This window comes from Musa acuminata, chromosome BXJ2-6, assembly GCF_036884655.1.
Source record: "Musa acuminata AAA Group cultivar baxijiao chromosome BXJ2-6, Cavendish_Baxijiao_AAA, whole genome shotgun sequence".
Taxonomy (NCBI): domain Eukaryota; kingdom Viridiplantae; phylum Streptophyta; class Magnoliopsida; order Zingiberales; family Musaceae; genus Musa; species Musa acuminata.
In genome coordinates, this window is record NC_088343.1 from 10,999,176 (window position 1) to 11,019,316 (window position 20,141).

At 44.2% G+C, this 20,141-nt stretch overlaps 4 protein-coding genes across 7 annotated transcripts; 2 read left to right on the forward strand and 2 right to left on the reverse strand.

Annotated features, from left to right (window-relative positions):
* Nucleotides 1-717: 717 nt before the first annotated feature.
* LOC103987719 (2-carboxy-D-arabinitol-1-phosphatase-like) lies at nucleotides 718-4,447 on the reverse strand. Its single transcript, XM_009406102.3, has 9 exons — nucleotides 3,973-4,447; nucleotides 3,569-3,674; nucleotides 3,250-3,466; nucleotides 3,041-3,159; nucleotides 2,294-2,392; nucleotides 1,851-1,901; nucleotides 1,666-1,764; nucleotides 1,445-1,552; nucleotides 718-1,300 (listed from the first exon to the last, which is right to left on the reverse strand). The coding sequence occupies exons 1-9, from the start codon at nucleotides 4,278-4,280 to the stop codon at nucleotides 926-928; spliced, it is 1,482 nt and encodes a 493-aa protein (XP_009404377.2). The 5' UTR covers nucleotides 4,281-4,447; the 3' UTR covers nucleotides 718-925.
* A 211-nt stretch (nucleotides 4,448-4,658) lies between these two features.
* On the forward strand, nucleotides 4,659-6,266 carry LOC135614780 (uncharacterized). 2 transcript variants are annotated; one of them, XM_065112511.1, is made up of 2 exons: nucleotides 4,659-5,894; nucleotides 5,980-6,266. In XM_065112511.1, the coding sequence occupies exons 1-2, from the start codon at nucleotides 4,710-4,712 to the stop codon at nucleotides 6,034-6,036; spliced, it is 1,242 nt and encodes a 413-aa protein (XP_064968583.1). In that variant the 5' UTR covers nucleotides 4,659-4,709; the 3' UTR covers nucleotides 6,037-6,266. The 2 variants fall into 2 exon arrangements, with proteins under 2 accessions (XP_064968583.1, XP_064968582.1); XM_065112510.1 differs by having other exon boundaries at nucleotides 4,659-6,266.
* A 1,495-nt stretch (nucleotides 6,267-7,761) lies between these two features.
* LOC103987722 (glucomannan 4-beta-mannosyltransferase 9) lies at nucleotides 7,762-13,648 on the forward strand. Of its 3 annotated transcripts, none has more exons than XM_065112508.1 (10): nucleotides 7,762-7,919; nucleotides 8,130-8,978; nucleotides 9,062-9,699; nucleotides 11,419-11,671; nucleotides 12,347-12,457; nucleotides 12,535-12,671; nucleotides 12,736-12,849; nucleotides 12,936-13,135; nucleotides 13,217-13,411; nucleotides 13,486-13,648. In XM_065112508.1, exons 3-10 carry the CDS (start codon nucleotides 9,565-9,567, stop codon nucleotides 13,646-13,648), a joined length of 1,308 nt encoding a protein of 435 aa, XP_064968580.1. In that variant the 5' UTR covers nucleotides 7,762-7,919; nucleotides 8,130-8,978; nucleotides 9,062-9,564. The 3 variants fall into 3 exon arrangements, with proteins under 3 accessions (XP_064968580.1, XP_064968581.1, XP_064968579.1); XM_065112509.1 differs by having other exon boundaries at nucleotides 7,762-7,912; XM_065112507.1 differs by lacking the exons at nucleotides 7,762-7,919; nucleotides 8,130-8,978 and adding exons at nucleotides 10,387-11,116; nucleotides 11,181-11,279 and having other exon boundaries at nucleotides 9,560-9,699.
* A 555-nt stretch (nucleotides 13,649-14,203) lies between these two features.
* Nucleotides 14,204-19,205, reverse strand: LOC103987724 (AT-hook motif nuclear-localized protein 1). Its single transcript, XM_009406108.3, has 5 exons — nucleotides 18,627-19,205; nucleotides 18,137-18,204; nucleotides 17,906-18,037; nucleotides 15,869-16,030; nucleotides 14,204-14,849 (listed from the first exon to the last, which is right to left on the reverse strand). The coding sequence occupies exons 1-5, from the start codon at nucleotides 19,039-19,041 to the stop codon at nucleotides 14,523-14,525; spliced, it is 1,104 nt and encodes a 367-aa protein (XP_009404383.2). The 5' UTR covers nucleotides 19,042-19,205; the 3' UTR covers nucleotides 14,204-14,522.
* Nucleotides 19,206-20,141: the final 936 nt, after the last annotated feature.

Consider the following 20,141-nt stretch of genomic DNA (forward strand, 5'->3'; position numbering starts at 1 on the left):
CCTGAGTGTTTAACCTTTCCACTTTGTCATATCTCCGAGTATTATGCGAAAACGAAGTGCTGCTTTCCATTATCCTTATTTTGCATTCTAGATTTACTTAAATTACTTTGGTGATCCTGAAGTGAAATATATAAACTTGCTCATCCCTGCTAAGCAATGCCTTTGGAGAGCAATTCCAACCACCTTATGCCACTAAAATGAAAAGCATGATGGCCAGGTAGGCTCTCTTTGATTCATTCCCATGTATGTGGGCACAGACATGCTGATCCTAAACATCCATTGCCTGGTAGCAAAAAAAGATGATCCTGTGATGGTAGTATGGTTTGATGTTTTGGGTATCGGACCAATATAGATTTGGTATGCACCAATGAAGTATTTTTGGAAGCATACGACCGATATAGGTTTGGACTCGATAGATTATCTACTTCATATATACCATTCTATATGTACTATTTAGAAGATGTGAGATAAAAAAAAAAAATCTATTTTAAACTATAAATAATGATTTAATAATTTTAATTTAATTAAAAATATTTTGATTATATAGAATCCATACAGTCAACCCAAAATAAATAAAACATTAAACAACTGCACCCAAATTTGGATCCTTAGGTAATGATGGAATGTAGTGCAAACCCTTCACACATCACCTATTAAGTGATTGCTCATAACTTGCTGTTGTTGTTGATTTCATGTAGAATTCCTTCCAAACACAAGTAAAAACTAATTGGCGTGGCCAAATAGGTTATCATTATGAAGCTTATAATCATACAAAGATCCATTCTTTTGTATGAGTAAAATTCCTTCTTCCTTTTTCCTCTTTTCAAATTACATAATTCTTATATGAATACAATATATACACATGATGAATCAATCTGTGGTCGATCAAGTCTACCAAGAACGAAAGAGAAACCTGCAAATTCAGCTAAAACTCTTCATCATATGCTGTCGATCTTGTAACTGGAATGGACCATCTTCCTAGATGTGCCGTGTAATTTATACATCGAACGATGCCTCTTCCTGTAGGCCCATCTGGAAAGTCGATAACACTGATGCTACCAGCATCAAGATGAAAGGATCCCATCCTTTCCATTGTTAGGTTGAGGCATTGGGCTATCAGTGCAATATGAAGGGCAGGGTGTCCTACAACCACCAAGTTTCTTTCTGGTTCTGATTCATTCAAGAGTTCGTGTAGCAAGGAATGCCAAGCCTTCTTTGTCTGCCTCCAAATATCGGTTAATGATCGATGGTCAAAGCCATCTAACCAACCTGGATGAACCACCAAGCTGCCTGTTGAATTCTGGGAGAAAAAAGAAGAAAAATTAATGAACCATTTCCGATATGAGAGTTGTTTGTACACTTTGCGTGCAAGAAATCATGGAGTTGAAACATAGGATGTTAGTTTGTCCAAGACTGAAATGAGTTCTAAATCATAAACTTTTACCTTCTGTGCTTGCTGAAAGGCAGGTTCCACTTCGAGGTCGACCATTTTCTTCACCTCCACATAACGAGGCATGCAGTCGGCGCCTAAACAATCTGCAGCTTCTTGGACCTGTGTTCAAAGTGAGACTGATAGAATGATATGTGACTTGTGATGATTTGAGGACACAGAATTATGAATCATTTGTTCTCTGATGTTCTTGGAGAACTTCGAAAGAGTCTCACCTCCGATATAGACATGGCTGTGTCAACTGAGGCAACACGTGGACTGCAGGCAATGCAATCGATCTTCAAGTCCAGAAGAAGCTCCGCGGTTTTTTGTGACTGCAGTAATAGTGGTCCAGGAATGGTCGGATGAATAAATCCATTGCCAGCAGAATGCTATCAAATGGAGGGAAGAAAGTAGCTACCTGTATTATCCCAAGCATATTCATGGACTCATATCCCATATTGGCAAACACCTGAAAATTAGAATCGAATCATATGTTTTATTTAGAAAAAAATTCTCTTAGAAACTATTATAGAAAAACAAGAGAGATGACTTTAATTCAGAAACGAAATATAACAGACACTATAACCTTGCGACCAATGAAATAAGAAAATCGTTAAACAAAAGATATGACACTATTAAAAAGAAGGAAACATGGAGTTATTTAATTTAGAAATTCTGCAGATGAACCCTGCAAACTTCAACTATTTCGCCTGATAGAAATAAAATTAAAAATTGGCGATTTCAAGAAACTTAGAAGAAACTAAAATGCAAGAAATGAAATAGTGAATACTTGTCAAGTTTTAAAGTGATACTTTTATAAGTAAACCTAAAGCTCTAATAATCATCAATTTTTTTTTGTACCTCAGTGTTGCTTTGTGTGGTTCCATGGCAGACTAAAATGATCCGATTTCTAGTTTTCCTTCCTCCAGAAGTTCCAGGAGCCACAGGAGAATTTGGTGTCTGCAATAGAATTAAGTCCATGGATAACAACTTTCGATAAGCTTCTGGCACTAAAAGTATCATAAAGGCCTACTGTAATGCTACTATTATGATGCCATAGAAAACAAAAATATATTAAATACTCTTATCTATTCTCATATCTTTTGAAAACCAACAAAGGCTGGTATAAGTTCAAAAGCCTCTCAGCTTCTCAAATTATTTGTGATGACCCTACTACAGAATTTATGAAGCCTTTCTTTTTGTGAATGCCTTCCGAAACTTATCTTTGCTATAAGCCTTAAAAATATATTAATAACGAGAAAGCAAATCATTGTAGAATCTTACAATAAAGAAATAAAACATGCCTAAAAGCAAATAGTACAACCAAAGGAGATTTAATATCATGTATTCTTCCACAAAGATGAAAGAAAGTGAAAGAATAGGGGCCTAGAAGGATTACTTGGGTACTACACTTTTGTCGAACATAGGGGCGACTATAACAAAGCAACAACCAACCACAATGAGGCCGTAAGTGGTGTTATTAGTGTGACCATGACTTGAAACGTAATCCAAAAGCTCTTGGAACACTTTATCCCTTCCCGTCACTTTATCCCTACATGATACTAGCAACTACTAATCACCACATAAATGTTAGATTGAAGCATGTACCTGATTCAAACGATTAATGCAAATGTGTGGCGGACCACCTCTGGGTTTTGGGGTGAAGTCTATCACACTGACCCCGCAGTTGCTCTGTAGGAGAATCCTAAAGTACTGTGTCCCAAGTCCTTGAGAGAGTGACCAACTGTTATGCTGGTCCTAACAAAAACAGGAGAGGTTCGGCCAGAGAACTGAAATAATATAAATAGCACATATACCTATTGCAGTGGCAACCAGAGCTTGGTTTACAGCATTATGAGCAACAACAAGCACCGACTTCCCTTCATGAGCTAAGATCTTGCTCCAGCAGCTTTCCGCTCGGTCCCACAATTCTCGCACAGGGTAGTGCCCATCGATGCTGAAATTTGCAGCATCCTTCTGCCATTGGCGATATGCATCCCCAAATTTCTGCTTTCCTTCATACTTCAGAAGACCCTGGATTGGTGTTGAGAACAACAAGTTTAGTATCAATGCAGAAGCCCACGTTCTAGGCAACACAAGAGGGAGGAAGACACAACGATCTGGTAAAATACTAACTTGGAAAGAGTAGAGATCAATCTCCCTCAAGTCAGGTTCCGGAATCATCTCCTCCTGCCGAGTACCCCATATGATCTCGGCTGTCCTCTTGGATCGAATCAAGGGACTGGTACACATAACAAAAACCACGTTCCACACAGTCAACACAGAAAGAACCAAATAGCCGAATCCTATGTATCAATCACACAGCAAAAACTGCAAGAAAGCAGCCATCGTGATGTTGATGACATCAAAATATCAAAAAGCACCCTTTTTCACCTTCTTCCTCTTCTCAGAAGACTTACTGTCTTCAGAATGAGAGAGAAAAGATAGGCGGAGGCCAATAAGAAATCGAATCTTTAAAAGGTGGAAATTTTCTACAAAAGATCAAAGAAGACGAGGAATTTTAGGAATAATGGACCGACCTAGTGAAGCAGACATCGAAGGAGTCGGTGAGGAGCATCTGTCGGGAGGTCTCGGCCTGCGACTCGCCCTTAGGAGTGAGCACGGACAGGTCGGAGCTCCCCTGAATACGACCCTCCTCGTTCCAGGTGCTCTGCCCGTGCCTCACCAGAACCACCCGCTTCGCCTCCCTTATCTCCGGCAGGGACCGCAGGAGCTCCGGCGCCTGACGGATCTCTCTCAGGCTCGAGCAGCAAGCACCGCGGCCGGGCCTGGGGCTCCTCCGATGAGGAGCACCGCACGCCAGCGGCGGAGGTACCAGAGCGAGCATTTCCTCTCCAGGTAACAAGGGCGAGGGCGGCCCGGTTATCGATGGACGGCGGATTGAGAAGGGACGGGACCGCCACCAGCAGCCTTCGGACACGGTGAGAAGAAGGGCGTGTGGCTTCAGTTGGATTGCCGCCGGTAGTAGGGATAACGTCACCTGGTCGAATGACAACCTGCCATGTAATGAGAATTTAAACGAATACCCGGCCCGACCCGGAATTAAAGGTAAATCCATCACCAATTCAGATCATATTATATGTATTGGGTGTCGGATCCAAAACGATGAACTTATACCCGACCCGTTTATATGACAATCCTAGCTCTGTTAACGTACCGTTATAAATGGTTGCATCTATGTATGATAACCAATATTTCGGTCCTTCTGTAGCGGTGCCGATACTAACCATTATAACAACGGTAGTCGGAGTGAGCGATGGGTGGTGCGACGATGGAGCCCGGTGCGTTCGAGCGCCTCTCCCCTTCCCGGTTCGTCTCCTTCGTGTTCCCTAACCCACAGCCCGGCGATCCCTACGCCGACCCCCTCCGAGTCGCTGTCCTTGATTCGCCCCTCCCGACCCCGGCGCCGCCGCCCTGCACCGCCGCAATGCTCGTTCCCCCCGGCCGCGAGGAAGACTGGATCTTCTCCACCGCCGCCGGACACCTCCAGCTCCTTCTCTCTTCCTCCTCCGATGATCGCCCCCTCGCCCGACTCCTCCTCGTTGGAGACGTCCCCTCCTCCTCTGCGAAGCCCTATTCCCGCCCCCATTCGGATCCTGACTCGGATCGGCTTCTCCGGTTCCAGCAGCGCCTCCTCCCGCTCATCCTTGCGCTCTCCCCAAAGGCCGCTTTTTGTGATGGGTTACCGGATATCCCTTTTCTCTCCTTCGAGGACGACGTCCTCCGTCTCACTCCGGTGGAGATGCTGGTCGGCCCTGCCGCCGGAGAGATGCTGGTGGAGGACGTGGAACTCGACCGGTCCCCGTCGGCGATGCCAGAGCTCAGGAGGAGGTTGCGGTTTAAGAGGATGCCGAATCTGGTGCAGTCCCAGGTGCGTCTCGTCCTTGATTCTTCTTCTTCTTCCTCGAGTCCTGGGTCCTTTCGGCCCGAGACAGGGTCGTTGGTGCAGCCGTACCTCAAACCCATGGTTGCGGGGCTCTCTTTGATTGCACCGGCAGTCGGGCGGCAGGTCGGATCTGGTTTGATGCCACGAGCTCTTTGTGTCGGGGTGGGTGGTGGAGCTCTGCTGATGTCCCTGAGATCAAGTTTTGGTTTTGATGTGGTGGGAATTGAGGCTGATGATGTAGTTCTGAACGTCGCAAGACAGCATTTTGGATTAGCGGATGATGACTTTCTTAAAGTTGGTGTTGGTGATGGGCTTGTACTCATCAAGTATTTAAGCACTTTGAAGACTGGAAAATATTTGAATTCGAGTCATGGTGTATCCGATCACAACTTCATTGCATTATTGGGAGATCATTCTTCTGGGTTTGATGCTGTAATGGTGGATTTGGACTCGGAGGACCCTGGCAGTGGTGTCTACGCCCCGCCATTGGAATTTCCTGAGAGGAGTATTCTGATAGATGTGCGCACAATTCTTAAGGATCACGGAATTGTGGTGGTAAATGTCATTCCTCCATGTGCATCTTTCTATAAACAAATGATTGATATTTTTGGTAAGGTTTTTGCTGAGCTGTATGAAATAGATGTCGGCAACGGCGAGAATTATGTACTTGTTGCCAGTGTCTCACCCGTTGAGATAGCTGCAAGCCATACCGAGGATCCCTTTCTTAACAAATTGAAGGAAGTTGTTGGAGATAGATATGTGGGTGCTGTGAGAAGAATATGTTGAAGAATGGTGTTTCACTTAGTGGTAGCTCTGGAATTGAGAAGCTACAGATACTCTGTTCACCAAGTTATTTATCTGTTTTTTGTGACCATGAAATAGCACTGTTTTGAATATTCACGAGATGTGGGAATATGGAGCTCGAAAGGTGTTTACCTTTACTTCATGTTTCAGAAACTTCTTCGTCACATACTTCTGCACATGTTCTTCATTAATAAAGTACTGATGGACCAGGTATTAAGGATTGAATTGAAGGGAATGCTTTCTGGATGGGAGGAGCTGCCAGGTGATCTCACTCTACATTTTGTCCTGGTACTCTTCTTTATCTTCTTGCGCTATTATTCCTTTGTTGCGTTCAGATTTACTCTCATTTAATCTGGCTTAAAATTGCAATACAAAAAAATCGACGAAACAGATATTATCTTGCTATGACTGAGAGAGGGAAAGTCTTTAGTTTGAGGGAATAATATTGATCTAAAGTAAATGTAAAATGAATAAACTGATTTAAGTTAATATACTTGGCTGTTTCTATGTTGTAGATTGTGGGTGGCACTGTTTTGGTGCCCATTTTATCGTTCTCTACATGCTATTACTCTTGCATGAGCATTTCTATGGTTCAACTTTTATGCGGTGCCTTATATTGGTTGGTTATATGTTCTTTAACAATTGTTTTAGCTCTAGTTGGAAAGAGAGGAGTTCTAAGCAATGATTTAGTCTTTCTTGTAATAAGATAATGGTCACCAATGTAGTTGTACCCAATGTAGTCAATGACGCCAAGGTGCTAAAACACCCGAGGCACTAGGCATTCGCCCGAGCGAAGCGAAGCACTCACAAATATTAATTTTTTAAAAATATATGATTAAAGAGAAATATGATCATCAAAATAAAAATGAGAAATTACATGTGTTCTATATCACTTTATATTTCAAATATCACCATCAAAACATCAAATTACATTCATTTAAAGTACCAAAGCACTATATTGTTCAATTCTAATAATAAGAATGACAAGAAAAAGGAAGATTACTGTTAAAAACCAATAATTTCTCTCAAGAAAGTCAATAATCACAAAATTTGCTGATGATAGACCATTATTAACAATCATTGATGTTTTATTGCCAAGAAACACAATAATTAACATTACATGATTACAGGAGAAAGAGAAAGAAATAAAGGGAAGGAGAGGAGGAAGGAGGAGGGGAACATGTAGAGAGAAGCGAAGAGGGGTGTAGCTATCGAGAAGGAGGGAGAGGAGGGTTGTTGAGACTGTTCTCATCTAGTTCAATAAAACTAGAGATTCAACTGCAACTGGCTCGACCTAGCAGGCGCTTGGCCCGTCCAGCACCCGATTAAAGTCACGCGCCCAACCCACTTATGGGGCTCGGGCCTCGCCTCACCTTGCTTGGGCACCTAGGCGAGCACCCAAGTGGTTGATGACTTCACTAGTTCTAACAATTATTATGATCTGCCATGACACTGATTCCTTCTTTATTTGCTCAATAACTTGCAACTATATCTCCCTTCTGCCTTTAGGTTGTTCCGCTAGCAAACTGTCACCATCTTACCGAACGTCTCCAGCTGGTCACCATTAGCAATGGTGATAGAGAGTTTCCAAGGGTCAACAACCTCAACCCCAATCATTGATGACTTTAAATCGACTGATGCACTCCAACACTTGCAGTGATCACTCATTAATCAGTATCCTCCCTCATCCTGTGCACCTATTGGCAAAAGAAGCTACAAGGAGATGGGAAAAGATGGAAAGAAGATGAGGCAGGTGGAGAAAATGAGAGGTAATAGGTATGAAAGATGAAGAAATTACAGCAGCAATGTTCTGTAGAAATCCTAGTTTGTCAATTATGAATCGGTGTCATCCTTCACCTAACTATATCTTTAACTGGAGTAAAGCACATTAGTCACATTCCCAATTATGTGTTTAGCCCAACAGTGCACACATGATCATGACGTTAAGAAACAATGGCACCGATGATTTGATGATCCTTGGTGCAGGTATGTCGGCACTGGAGCAGAGAAAGAGTTGGCAGAAGTAATTGAGCTAGTTCCGGTCAAGGTTGCGCAGAGAACAGATTTGCTGGACTTGGCGCATTCTGATCATAAACTAAATTCACTTTGCTTTCATGCAAGCATTGATCTCTGAAGAGGAATATTACTCGTGGGATGACTTGACTTTCAAATTGGCAGATTCTCAAGAAAAAGAAGCTAATATGCAGAGAAGCATGGCAATGAACATAAAAGAGGGAGGACTCTAGAGACTAAGCATCTGAACTCTTAGTGACAGCAACATTGATGTTTAGTTACCCGAGGTATGAATCCATTCATATTAGTAACTTCTGTTAGTTCAGTTGACTAAAGAACAGATGCATTACTTTGCAACCTCACAAAACTTTATTTTCTGGACCTCTTTAGTAATCAGCAACTGCAATGCCAACTCTCCTTTTTCCTCAAACAAGCCAAACAGCTGCATGTAACTCCTATTCTAACAGTGGGTACAGAACTCTTCAGCTGTTCATGAAGGATATCCAGGTACCTGGTGTCATTGTAACTCCTCTCCATAACCAGGAAGCGCCTTTCCGAGCACTCAACCTTGTTCAATGGGCGGGCGATAATGCGCTTTCCGCTGAAGCACCACCAGATTCGGCAGCCCGAGGCCCAACCGGAAGCAGCGGAGTACTGGCTGGTGAACGTGACGGTGCAGCGGAGCCCGTGGCCGGTGTGGGTGATGGCGTCCACAGGTTGGAGAGTCGAGAACCTGGTGGCGGTGGTGCTGCGGCTCTACGCCAAGGAAGGCAGGTGGCCGCTGCTGCTTTCGGCTTCACTACTCTCGGTTCAGCCTCGAATGTGAGCAAAGACCATACCCGATCACAGACCCTTTCATGTCATCTATAGCGAATGGTATCGATGACGTCGATGATTCTTATCAGGTTTGGATCTGAAAGAAATGCTGATTGATGTGGGCTCGAGGAACTTCTTCCTCTGCCTCAATCCTGCTCCCGCTTCAGAAACATCAGCAGCACCAGCAAAATTCTGAGAAGACCTCATCTTGGCTACGTTTCACCAACTGCTGGCGACGACGGTACGCATGATCGATGACCTTCGACCGTTCTACTCTCATCATCGTTCTGCATGTGCTCCTTGCTCGCAATACACTCAGAAGCCATTCGAGTACTGCATCTGCTTCCATTACTCGGGTCTCAATTTCTACTCCTCGTTCGTTTGATGAGCTCCTCTGAATCGAACTCATCCTTTCTAGTGAACTGACATCCACACATCACGATAGGACGATGAACATTATTCCTATCAGCCCTTCCCAACCCCAAAGAGCTGAGAGCACATATTGCAAGGATGGCTCAGCTCAACCGGTGGTGACACCTCAACGGAGCCGTCAGACCCTCCTCCTACAATAAATTACCTGCGACAGCGTGGGATGCACAGAATTCGCATGTTCTCGCCGCCGCCGCCGTCGCTTCAATTATTGGGCATACAGGCCGTTCATCTCCGCTCGGACCCGCCATGCTACGTTGACTTGACTGACCTCTCATGTTCTTCGCCGAGCAAGCAGGTACTTGTTGAACTATACATGTAGTAAGTAATTGGAAGCCATTAAATAGTTGCACAAGTCATTGCAAGTTGGTTTCTATGATTTCAGCTTGTCAATCTTCCTCCATGAGTAGCTATTGCACACACTCCATTTCATGTCGCGCACCCATCACGTTGGATGCATGTGGTGGGTTGAGGATTGTACCACATGAATGATAGAAGATTCAGAGTGGCTGTTCTCTCGGTCTTTTTTTACCCATAGTTCTCTCTCGGTCTTTTAGTACGTTTCAATAGTCAAACAGCATTGTGATGAATGATTAGCGACAAAAAGAAAAGGGAAGAAAATGATGTTTTTTTTTATTATCGAAATTAAAAATAAATATTAACATAGTTGAATAGCCCCATTTTCGATTAGATTCATCAATTTCGATTGATAAAAAAAAATCAAATTACTTCCAACAAGATTGGAGCCAAGGTTACTAAATTTTATTTTTGTTCATATTTAATCGGTTTGAAACTGTTGATTCTAATTTAGGAATCGGAATTAAAATCATATGAGTAGAACTGTTGAGCCGATTCGATTCTAAGTATGAGTTAATTCTATTTGGATTCGAAACAAACTGTGATCACAAGTCGTTAGGAACAGTAGAAACCATTATTACTTACTATTATTGATGCATGGTTTCATCTTCTTCCTTTTTGTTGGTAGCTTCTGTGACTTCCTTTCTTCTCCTTTGGGTTATACCAATTCACCAGCCTTTGGCTTCTTCTTCTTCTTCTTCTATCTTTGCTCGGTTAGTCGTTTTACCTTGGGGATGTTTATTTATGGACGGTGGGATAGGAGGAGGAAACGACCATCGTATATAAAATGGCTGGAAGAATCAAGTAGCAGACCATCTTTCATCATTACTCTTCTTGCTAGAAGCAGGGGAAGAGACCTGTGGCAGTGGGGTTAGATCTTGGTTTCGGGCGAGGAGCCAAAGAATCTTAAAACTGAAAGCTTTTCTCTCGATATCTTCCTGTCGTCTTGCTTCATACGTCTATCCAGGGAGGGAGAGAGAGAGAGAGTAGGGTCACGTTTGTTCTCTTTCTTTCCCGGAGGAGAAGAGATGGACAGGCTCACTTCGACGGCCCTGCTGCCGGAGTCGTTCCAGGGGGCGAGGGACGACATCACGGAGCAGATGGGGATGGTGTGGCAGCAGATCAAGGCCCCGGTGATGGTGCCCCTGCTGCGGCTGGCTGTGTTCCTGTGCCTGGTCATGTCCGTCATGCTCGTCGTCGAGAAGGCGTACATGGCCGTCGTCATCGTCCTCGTCAAGCTGTTCGGCCGGCGGCCCGAGAAGCGCTACAGGTGGGAGCCCATGCGCGACGACCTCGAGCTCGGCAGCTCCTCCTACCCCATCGTCCTCGTCCAAATCCCCATGTACAACGAGAAGGAGGTCTCTCTCTCTCTCTCTCTCCAATGTGCACCTTGTTCCTTCGTCCTGAAACGCAACCTTGCAGGTCTACCAGCTCTCCATTGGAGCTGCGTGTGGCCTCTATTGGCCGTCGGACCGCATCATAATCCAAGTGCTGGATGATTCCACGGACCCGGTTATTAAGGTAACTAAGATCGCCATGCCCCACTGCACAAGACGCAGACATCCGCATGCATTCTCGTAAATTTCTCAGGTTTTCCATCGATTTCTGTCTTCCTCTGCTTTGTTCGTTCCTCCTAACTACCAAAGACATCTGCATGCAGGATCTGGTGGAGGCGGAGTGCCGGAGGTGGTCGAGCAAGGGGGTGAACATCAAGTACGAGATCAGGGACAACCGGAGCGGCTACAAGGCTGGCGCGCTCAAGGAGGGCATGAAACACAGCTACGTCAATCACTGCGACTACGTCGCCATCTTCGACGCCGACTTCCAGCCCGAGCCCGACTTCCTCTGCCGCACCGTCCCCTTCCTCCTCCACAACCCCGCCGTCGGCCTCGTCCAAGCCCGCTGGAAATTCGGTAACCACTCCATCGTCTCCACCCCCTTCCTCCATTGACCGATCAACCACTACTTTTGTTCTCGTAACCAGATCACATGGATTGGAGAGACGGTCTCTCTCTCTCTCTCTCTCTCTCTCTCTCTCTCTCTCTTTCTCTCTCAGTTAATGATGGACACAAGTCTGAATCATGGATCATATGGGGGCACGGTGTAGGAAATGTGAGCCTCCACAGTCTTTTGTTCGAGCACTAATATCTCATAGCATCACGCGCCTAGATTTTGTGAAGGAGACAGCTTGTGGTCTCACCATGTTACTCCCTCCGACCTCTGTAACTTCCGAGGAGAGGAAGGAACAAAGTTCCTAGTGTCGGATTGCGCACGTGGTCTCTGTTCCTGCACCTAAACTCCCCTGTCTTGCTTCCCTGCCGTCCGAGAGGAGAGGGGGAGAGAGAGGTCTTCTGCAGTATTCATTCCAGCACCATCTTATCTCTTGTCTTTCTGACATCCCATGTGCACCATCTTTACCTGTACCACCGAGCAATGGTGCCTCAAACCTTGTAATCAAACCGCATCAATGTAAGGACAAAACTAGGACCTGCACCTTGGACCGTCACGGAACGGAGGAGATGGCTTTGACTCGAGCAGACCAACCAGCGGGATACTGTAAGGCAGCCTGACTCGTGCCAATTTTGCAGTGAATTCGGACGAATGTTTGATGGCGAGGATGCAGGAGATGTCACTGGATTACCACTTCACAGTGGAGCAGGAAGTCGGATCCTCTACATACGCCTTCTTCGGCTTCAATGGTGAGCCTCCTCTGCTTCTAAGAAGCCAACTTCTTGGTCATTCTCTGCAACATTTCCCCTGATGCGTCGATGCGCAGGGACTGCCGGAGTGTGGCGGATTGCTGCTCTCAATGAAGCTGGAGGTTGGAAGGACCGGACCACGGTAGAGGACATGGATTTGGCTGTTCGAGCGAGCCTCAAGGGTTGGAAGTTTGTCTTCCTTGGAGATCTCAAGGTAATCTAGTTTGTGTAGTCCTCCTTCCTGATGATCTCAAAGGTAATCTAGAACGTGAATTCAGGTCAAGAATGAGCTGCCGAGCACTCTCAGGGCGTACCGGTATCAGCAACACAGGTGGTCTTGTGGCCCAGCAAACCTATTCAGAAAGATGGCGATGGAAATTGCTAATAACAAGGTCAACTCACTCTACAAAAGATTGATCAGATAGAGATTGCTTGCTGTTCTATACCTGATCAAGCTTACTTCTCCTCTGCAATGCAGAAAGTGAGTCTGTGGAAGAAAGTACATGTGATCTACAGTTTCTTCTTTGTTCGTAAGGTGGTAGCTCACATTGTGACCTTTGTATTCTACTGCGTGGTTATCCCTGCCGCTGTCCTGGTTCCTGAGGTGGAAATACCCAGGTGGGGTGCGATCTACATCCCTTCCATCATCACCCTTCTCAATGCAGTCGGAACTCCACGGTAAGGATCAGTCTCCTCTCGCAGACCATCATCCATTGGGATGATTCATAGAAGAAAGGTCGATGATTCATGTGGTGACAGGTCTCTTCACTTGCTGGTGTTTTGGATCCTCTTCGAGAACGTCATGTCGCTGCACAGGACAAAAGCCACCCTTATTGGCCTGTTGGAAGCAGGAAGAGTGAACGAGTGGGTGGTCACAGAGAAGCTAGGAGACACTGTGAAGGCCAAAATGGCGGTCAAGGCCGCGAGGAAGCCACCGATTAGGATTGGCGATAGGTATTTCTTCTGTTCAGATTATGGCTTTTGCTGTGGATTTCTTTGACCGATACTTGGAATTTGTCCTCCACCAGATTACATCTACTGGAGCTTTGGACAGGCGCTTACCTCTTCTTCTGTGGGTGCTACGATGTGGCCTTTGGGAAGAACCATTACTTCCTCTACCTCTTCCTCCAAGCAATTGCTTTCTTTGTAGTAGGATTTGGTTACGTCGGCACGTTCGTCCCCGGTTATTGACGGCCGCAGTTGAGTGCATCGCCGAAGGACTTCATCTTCTACGTCGAAGAAACCATTTGTTTCCTCTCGTATCGTGTAGGATTCTCCTGTGAATACACAGCCAAGCAAGCATCAGCGTAGTGGTCTATAGGCAGCTGATAGATACAAGGAAAGGAGCAGGAAGTCGTCAATCTCTTGACAGCAGCTGCGGCTGTGACACAGAAAACTGGTTGTATCAACCAAAAATAAGTTTTAATGGGGTGAATTAGTCTAAAATGTATTCTTTCTTTGCATGGTTTTGATCGAGAAGGAACCGATAATTCAATAGATTGAAGGTAAGACTTTCAAATTGTCATTGTTTTTGCTTCTGATAGTTTCTTGTGATGAGCAGATTCCTTGCACGATTGGAGGATGAACTCATCCTCCAAAACAGACAATGCACTGCAAAAGATGAATCTCTATGCACATACAAATCGAAGATCCCTCGAGACTCCATTTAGGTACACATTGCTTTGAACAATCAAGCCTGGCTGCATGCTCAAAAGGAATCTTAATACCAGTAGAAACACATGTACATCACAGAATCAAGTTAATCTTAAGCATTAGAAGTCATCATGAATTCAGTTGGAGATACAGTGGCCCTGCCACAATAGAAACACCCTACATAAATTCAGGTTCCAACAAGAGAAAGAAGGAGACGATGATGAAGACAACGACTAAGTTGATAATAGAAACACCAACTACCGAAACCCAGACGGCTGTGGGACACTATCTTCAGAGGAATTACAGGATGCCATTTGATCAACAAGTCCAGTCAGAATACTAAACTATCCCTAACCTAACATTTAGCAAGAATATCGCAATGCGTGTTAGAACAGTGTGATAGTGTTAGGGTTTAGAGATAAGTACCCTGATGCTGCTCCCCATGTAAGCATATGTTTATGTCTGGAGAAGGTTTGTGCTCCGAAGACTGCAGACCCTGCCAACCGGCAGCGTGAAGAGTAGAGGTTGGAGTGGGGTTGCATAAGCTATTTTCAGCATGAGATTGTCCAGGTAAGGATGAGGTTGAGGTCTCACAGTCATCTTCAGGGTTTGACTGTGAAATGGGTCTTGCAGCTGTTAACAAACCACTTGTCTCCGGGAATGCTGAAAAATCTGCTTGCTGGCTAGGTTTTGGCTTTTGCTCCTTGAAAGTGTTCGGCATGAAGCTTCCAACCACCACCTGGTAATGCAACATTGAAGAGATTACTTAATTGCAAATTTTCCAGCACCAAAATAGTCTACTCGTATGTAGATTTCCAACTCTATATATGGTCATCATCCTTGCTCTAATGCAGACAACCCCTATTAATTCAACGTCGGAAGCAAGAGGCAGATTTTGATGGTATATAAGTATGGCTGACGATCTGATGAGTCATGTATCGAAAAGTTATGATGGTATATAAGACCAGGCTCGATACTAGCAAAATAAGCATAAACTCTTTCAGGTCATTTGTTGATGGGGCATGCTACTATGATATTGGTGACTGGTCCAAAAATAAAAAAAAGGATCGCACATTTAAATTAATACCCTGGCTATAGGCTATCAAATCTGAGATCACCGGTTAGGGAACATTGGCTGCCAGCTTAACAAGTTACAGTTTGGTTTCCCTTTTGATCAATATCATTTTAAGATTTCTTACTTATTTTGATACGCATAGTACATAATCCAGAGTTGACAAATCTTATTACAGCTGATGTTCCATGCCAAAACATGAAATGGTTTACTAATCGGAGCAGTTTCAAGTGAACCTCCTAAAACTTTTTTCTATTGTATAACGTGCAACACATAAGAGATATGTGAGGCAGTTTTTGGGTACATATATCGAACTTCAAAAGGGATCAGGAATATAATCTTTAAAAGGGCTTATGTTCAGATTGCTGATGATATGGACATGCCTATTATTTGCATATATTCTATTTTAGACTGCAAAGTTCTATACAAATTTTACTAGAGTGAATTAATGGCAAAGCCGGACTGGCATCAGGGTGACAATGGTTATGCATCTATCTGAACTGGGAGCTGCTAGCTACAATTACCATTTCTTCTTATGCCACCTATTCGATGTTAGGTGTCTCTTAGGTGTGTAACAATTCACTCGATTCAAGAAAAACAAAAAAAAACAAAAATGTCACACGATTCACCAAGTTAGACCAAGCAATAGAGCAAAATCAAATGGAAATAAGGTTAGTATTCATTACTTGAATTGGACTGGCAGCAAGCAACAATCCAGTGACTCCACCACCAATAACACGGCCGTCAGGACCAGCAAGCGACACGCTTATACCACCAGTTCTACTCCGTATACCACCAGTTTCTGTAATTGTGAAGGACCCAGTCAGAGACAGAATCTCAAATCGGCCCTGCACATTTGAATGAGCAAGATTAAATTAAATGGATTATGTTTTGTAATTTAAAAAATTACAGAATAGTTAAAAGGTAAATGTACATCCAGACAACTTCAGAAACAAAATGAACGGGCAACGAAAAATGGCTTTGATGGTGCATCAGCTCATTCGTCAGTCAGCAGTTTGCCCATGTTGTGCCACAAAGGCTGTTCATGAACATATTTCCAAAAGGCACAGCATTTTATCACCAAAAAGATTAGGACCTTCTAGCCAACAAGTTTACATTCTATGCTTTGCCACAAGCCCCTCACACCTCCAAATGTGCATTGAGATGACAGATACTTGTTAACAATAGCTTAACCTTCTCTCATTACTTCGATTGAAATAATTATGCAAGATATTTCCTTTGTTCACATGGAAATTGAGCCTTGATTAAACAAGAAGTTTCTTTGATTAAGGATGTGCATGAAACCAATCTACATATATATCAAAACATAACTCATGAAGAGTACAGGCAGAGAGGAAGGTCTATGCAGTGTCTGTATTATGAGGAATGACAAATTAAACTTGTCTAGTTGAGTTAAAATATTTTTTGAAGCAACCAAGATATGTTCAGCATAGCAACCATAAGAAACTGTGCCAAACAATAGAGAATGATTCAGTTTCTAATACATTTTATCCTATCAGTGCAACTAACTTCCATTTTGTATACTAAAACTTAAGTCTTTTATCCATAGAAATTGCTAATAATGTCCTTATGGATTATTGGAACACTATAAATAACAAGTAAAACAAAGGACTCAACTTAAGACTTAACTGTATTTTTTTATGTAAAATATAGAACTATTAACAAAAAATAATCGTGTGATGCAGTTTTTGATTTGGGTTGACCTAAAAATATGAGAAACCAAACGAACCATGATACATGCTGTCTTGCTTTCTCAAACCAACCAACTTTTCTGAAGTTCAATCCAAACAAAATTTACTGTTTCAGTTTGATTCAGTTTTTCAACTTGGAGCAAAAAGCAAACTGAGGCAACATTCTAGCTATTGATATTAAGCCAATAATGTACTCATTTAAATGCATTTTGAGATCAAAAGAAAGGCCATACAGGTTCAATGGTAGAAGGTAAGGTCAAAGATGAACTACACAGTTAAAAAATTGATGTCACTTGTGCTTGGTAATCTAAGTTTAAGATCATCATTCTTTTCAATCAATTGGATATCTAGTGAACTTCCAGCTTTCAACATGAGTTCTTCACCATTCATTGGATGTGAAAAACCTACTCCAACTTCCACAAATTTAGTCATTGACAGTAGGAAGAATTTAAACAATCAATTGACAACAGTACAAGGCAAAAATAGGCTCTTTCACCACTGCATTCTTCCTTTGAGAAAGAAAGTGACTTTAGATTATTTGTTTTCACCAAGCCCTTAATTTGTGGATCAGCCAATTAGCCTTGGCACCGTTATTACAGATACGAAGGTGCAAGAGGTGAGTGCATTTCGACAACATGCAGGTAAAGAGAGCAAACACTGTGCAGCTAACATAAAATTATTGGCCCTTGTAATATCGATGAAAACTTCAAAGCAATTAGTGCTTTGAGTAATCATTTCTCCTGTCCAGGAAAATTTTCTTCGCATTGAAGTTGACTGACTAGAAGCATAAGATCGTTCAAAATTCTTAAACTTCGCCGACACTCTCCACTAACCTTGCTCACATAGTTTTAAAATGAAGAAAATGTGAACAAAAAATTGGATCCCAGAATAAAATAATTCTGTAGCTGAACTGAGAACCAAGCAAAGCAATTCACAAACATGCAGAGAAAAACACATCGAACAATTCGCCTAAAACAAGAGAGCAGCATCAAAATGGTTGCAGCTGCATACCTCATAAGTCAGGGTGCCACCAGAAGAACCTGGCTGCCGCAACGTAACATTGGAGATGACCCCATTGGCCGATAGTATGCAAATAGCCCGAGGACCCTTTTGGGAGAAGGAGTGTATTTTTGCAGCAACATCCTGCAACAAGAAGATCCATCAGTACACTGACAGATTGACTGCAAGATCCATATCACCATCACAGCTCAAGGAAACTAAGAGTTGCCGGAAATATGTTACCTCCCCTGTGGCAATGGTCACAACATGCGGTGTGAAACTCCCTCCAGCTGAGTGTGCAAACCAATCTCCTGTTAAGCACCGAAAAGAAGAAGACAGATCAAAATGTGAGCTGAGGAAGTACTCCTTTGTGATGCATTTGAAGTACTTCATTTCTCATTTTTCAGAGCGATTTCCGGCCAAATAACGAAGCACAGTCGTGCAGACTACCAGTTGATGTATCTACAACTTCATTGTTATTTCCAAGAACAATGCCACGACTTCTTAATCGGTATCACATTTCATCGGTGATCTATCTACTACTGAACTATGAGTGACTGAAACAGGTAAACTACCAGTTGGTTGTCGTAACCTCGCTCCAGAAAGACAGAGAGAACAAATGATCAGATCGGAACATTGTAGGTTTTGATACGAAGAAGTAATTAGTATCAACTCAGAACAGCTTGAGAAATGAGGAGTGGGAAGAGTGCAATGTGGTGGTGGGGCACATTACCGAGAGCCTCAAGGAGCTGGCGTTTGCCGGAGCCGGGTGGTCGCCCTCTACCCCGTTTCCCGTCGGAAGAAGCAGGAGAGAAAGGAGAGGCGGAGCCGGAGGTCGGCGACAAGGCCAGGGCCATGCCGTCCGGCCCGTACTTCCTGGGCCTCCCTCTCTTCTTCCTCGCGAAAAGATCACCCTCGCCACCGCTGCTGCCGCCACTCCCCAACATCCCCATGGCCAAGCCAGCTCCTTCCGTAGGCGGAACGGTGATCCCCATGGCGCCAACAACCCCGCTGGAAAGTGCCGGTGGCAGAGACCGAGTCGGCGACAAGGGTGCAGCCGAAGAGACAGAATACTCCTTCGCTTCGCCTGCTCCTCCTCCTCCTCCTCCTTCACACCCTGACACCACAACGCTCTCCCTCTCTTCCATGCTGCTCTGTTTCGTCCCTCTCACTCTCCCTTTTCAAAAGGCCATCTTCGTTCCTCTGCTTGGGTTGGTGAGAGACCGTAGGGAGAAAAGCCGCCTACGGCAGCTGGGAGTGGGGTACCGAAGAGTCTTGAGAGGAATGCAAGAGAACCTCTCTCTCTCTCTCTCTCTCTCTATCTACATCTCTTTATAAGGTGTAAAGGAGATTTATGGGGATGGCAACTGGCATGCCCAGAATGCACTTATTCTCCGATTAATGGAATTGAATTCACGAGGAGATCATTTACTATGAGCATGACAAAGAAAACGACATTGTAAAGGTGGCCGTAAATGTAAAGGACTAAAGTGATGCATTTATTTAAAGAGGAGAGACGTCCAACATAAGTCGCTCAACCACACACAACAACCAATCGCACCGGCACACGTAGTATAGCCTTTGCTACCAGTAATATTTATTTACTTTTGCTTCACGCAGAACTTAAGTCTGTGTCTTGAATTGAAAGTGTAGGTAGGAATTACGAAACCATCTCGCCTAAATCCTGGTTGTCATTTATCTGTCAAATAGCATTTAAGAATGTGAAGGGGCTACCAATCCCCGCCCCAAACCTTCACCACATCTCTGAGACTTTGATGCTCCTTCAACCGCGCCAGGATGTTGACCGGGGAAGACCCGAGGAAAGGGAGGCGACAGTAGAGCCAAGCAGCACAGCTTTCTTCCCGGCTTGCAAAGCGAATACTGACAGCACAGGCATCAAAAGCTGCCGCCGTTGAGACGTAGACTTTCTGTCTGTCCGGCCTCTCTCTCTCTCTCGTCGGCGCTTCATTCCCCGACAGTTCTGACGAAGCTCTGACCCTGAGAAGTCGGGGACCGTCTCTCTCTCTCTTCTCCGCTTTGCGTCCATCTCGTTGGAGCGTTGCGGGTTGAACACCTCTGGCCTCATGGATCGGTCCGTGGTCAGTCCGTCACGGCGGCACTCGAGGACGACCGGAAGCTCCACCACTGGCGACGGCGTGCATTTGACGTTGCTGCTGTACGTATTGATGGGTTAATCGTCCGCTGCACGAGCGGTCTGCCCATCCCACGCTCTGCCATGCACGAACGA

Coding starts and splice junctions, on each gene's coding strand:
- LOC135614780 (XM_065112510.1), top strand. CDS start 4,710: ATGGGTGGTGCGACGATGGAGCCCGGTGCGTTCGAGCGCCTCTCCCCT.
- LOC103987722 (XM_065112507.1), top strand. CDS start 10,787: ATGGACAGGCTCACTTCGACGGCCCTGCTGCCGGAGTCGTTCCAGGGG. Junction 12,850..12,935: donor TGGAAATTGCTAATAACAAG/GTCAACTCACTC, acceptor TCTGCAATGCAG/AAAGTGAGTCTGTGGAAGAA. Junction 13,136..13,216: donor AATGCAGTCGGAACTCCACG/GTAAGGATCAGT, acceptor ATGTGGTGACAG/GTCTCTTCACTTGCTGGTGT.
- LOC103987724 (XM_009406108.3), bottom strand. CDS start 19,041: ATGGAAGAGAGGGAGAGCGTTGTGGTGTCAGGGTGTGAAGGAGGAGGA. Junction 18,205..18,626: donor CCAGCTCCTTGAGGCTCTCG/GTAATGTGCCCC, acceptor GGTGCTTAACAG/GAGATTGGTTTGCACACTCA. Junction 16,031..17,905: donor GTGGCACCCTGACTTATGAG/GTATGCAGCTGC, acceptor TCAAATGTGCAG/GGCCGATTTGAGATTCTGTC.
- LOC103987719 (XM_009406102.3), bottom strand. CDS start 4,280: ATGCTCGCTCTGGTACCTCCGCCGCTGGCGTGCGGTGCTCCTCATCGG. Junction 3,467..3,568: donor TTGATCTCTACTCTTTCCAA/GTTAGTATTTTA, acceptor ACACCAATCCAG/GGTCTTCTGAAGTATGAAGG. Junction 1,902..2,293: donor CCACACAAAGCAACACTGAG/GTACAAAAAAAA, acceptor TCTAATTTTCAG/GTGTTTGCCAATATGGGATA.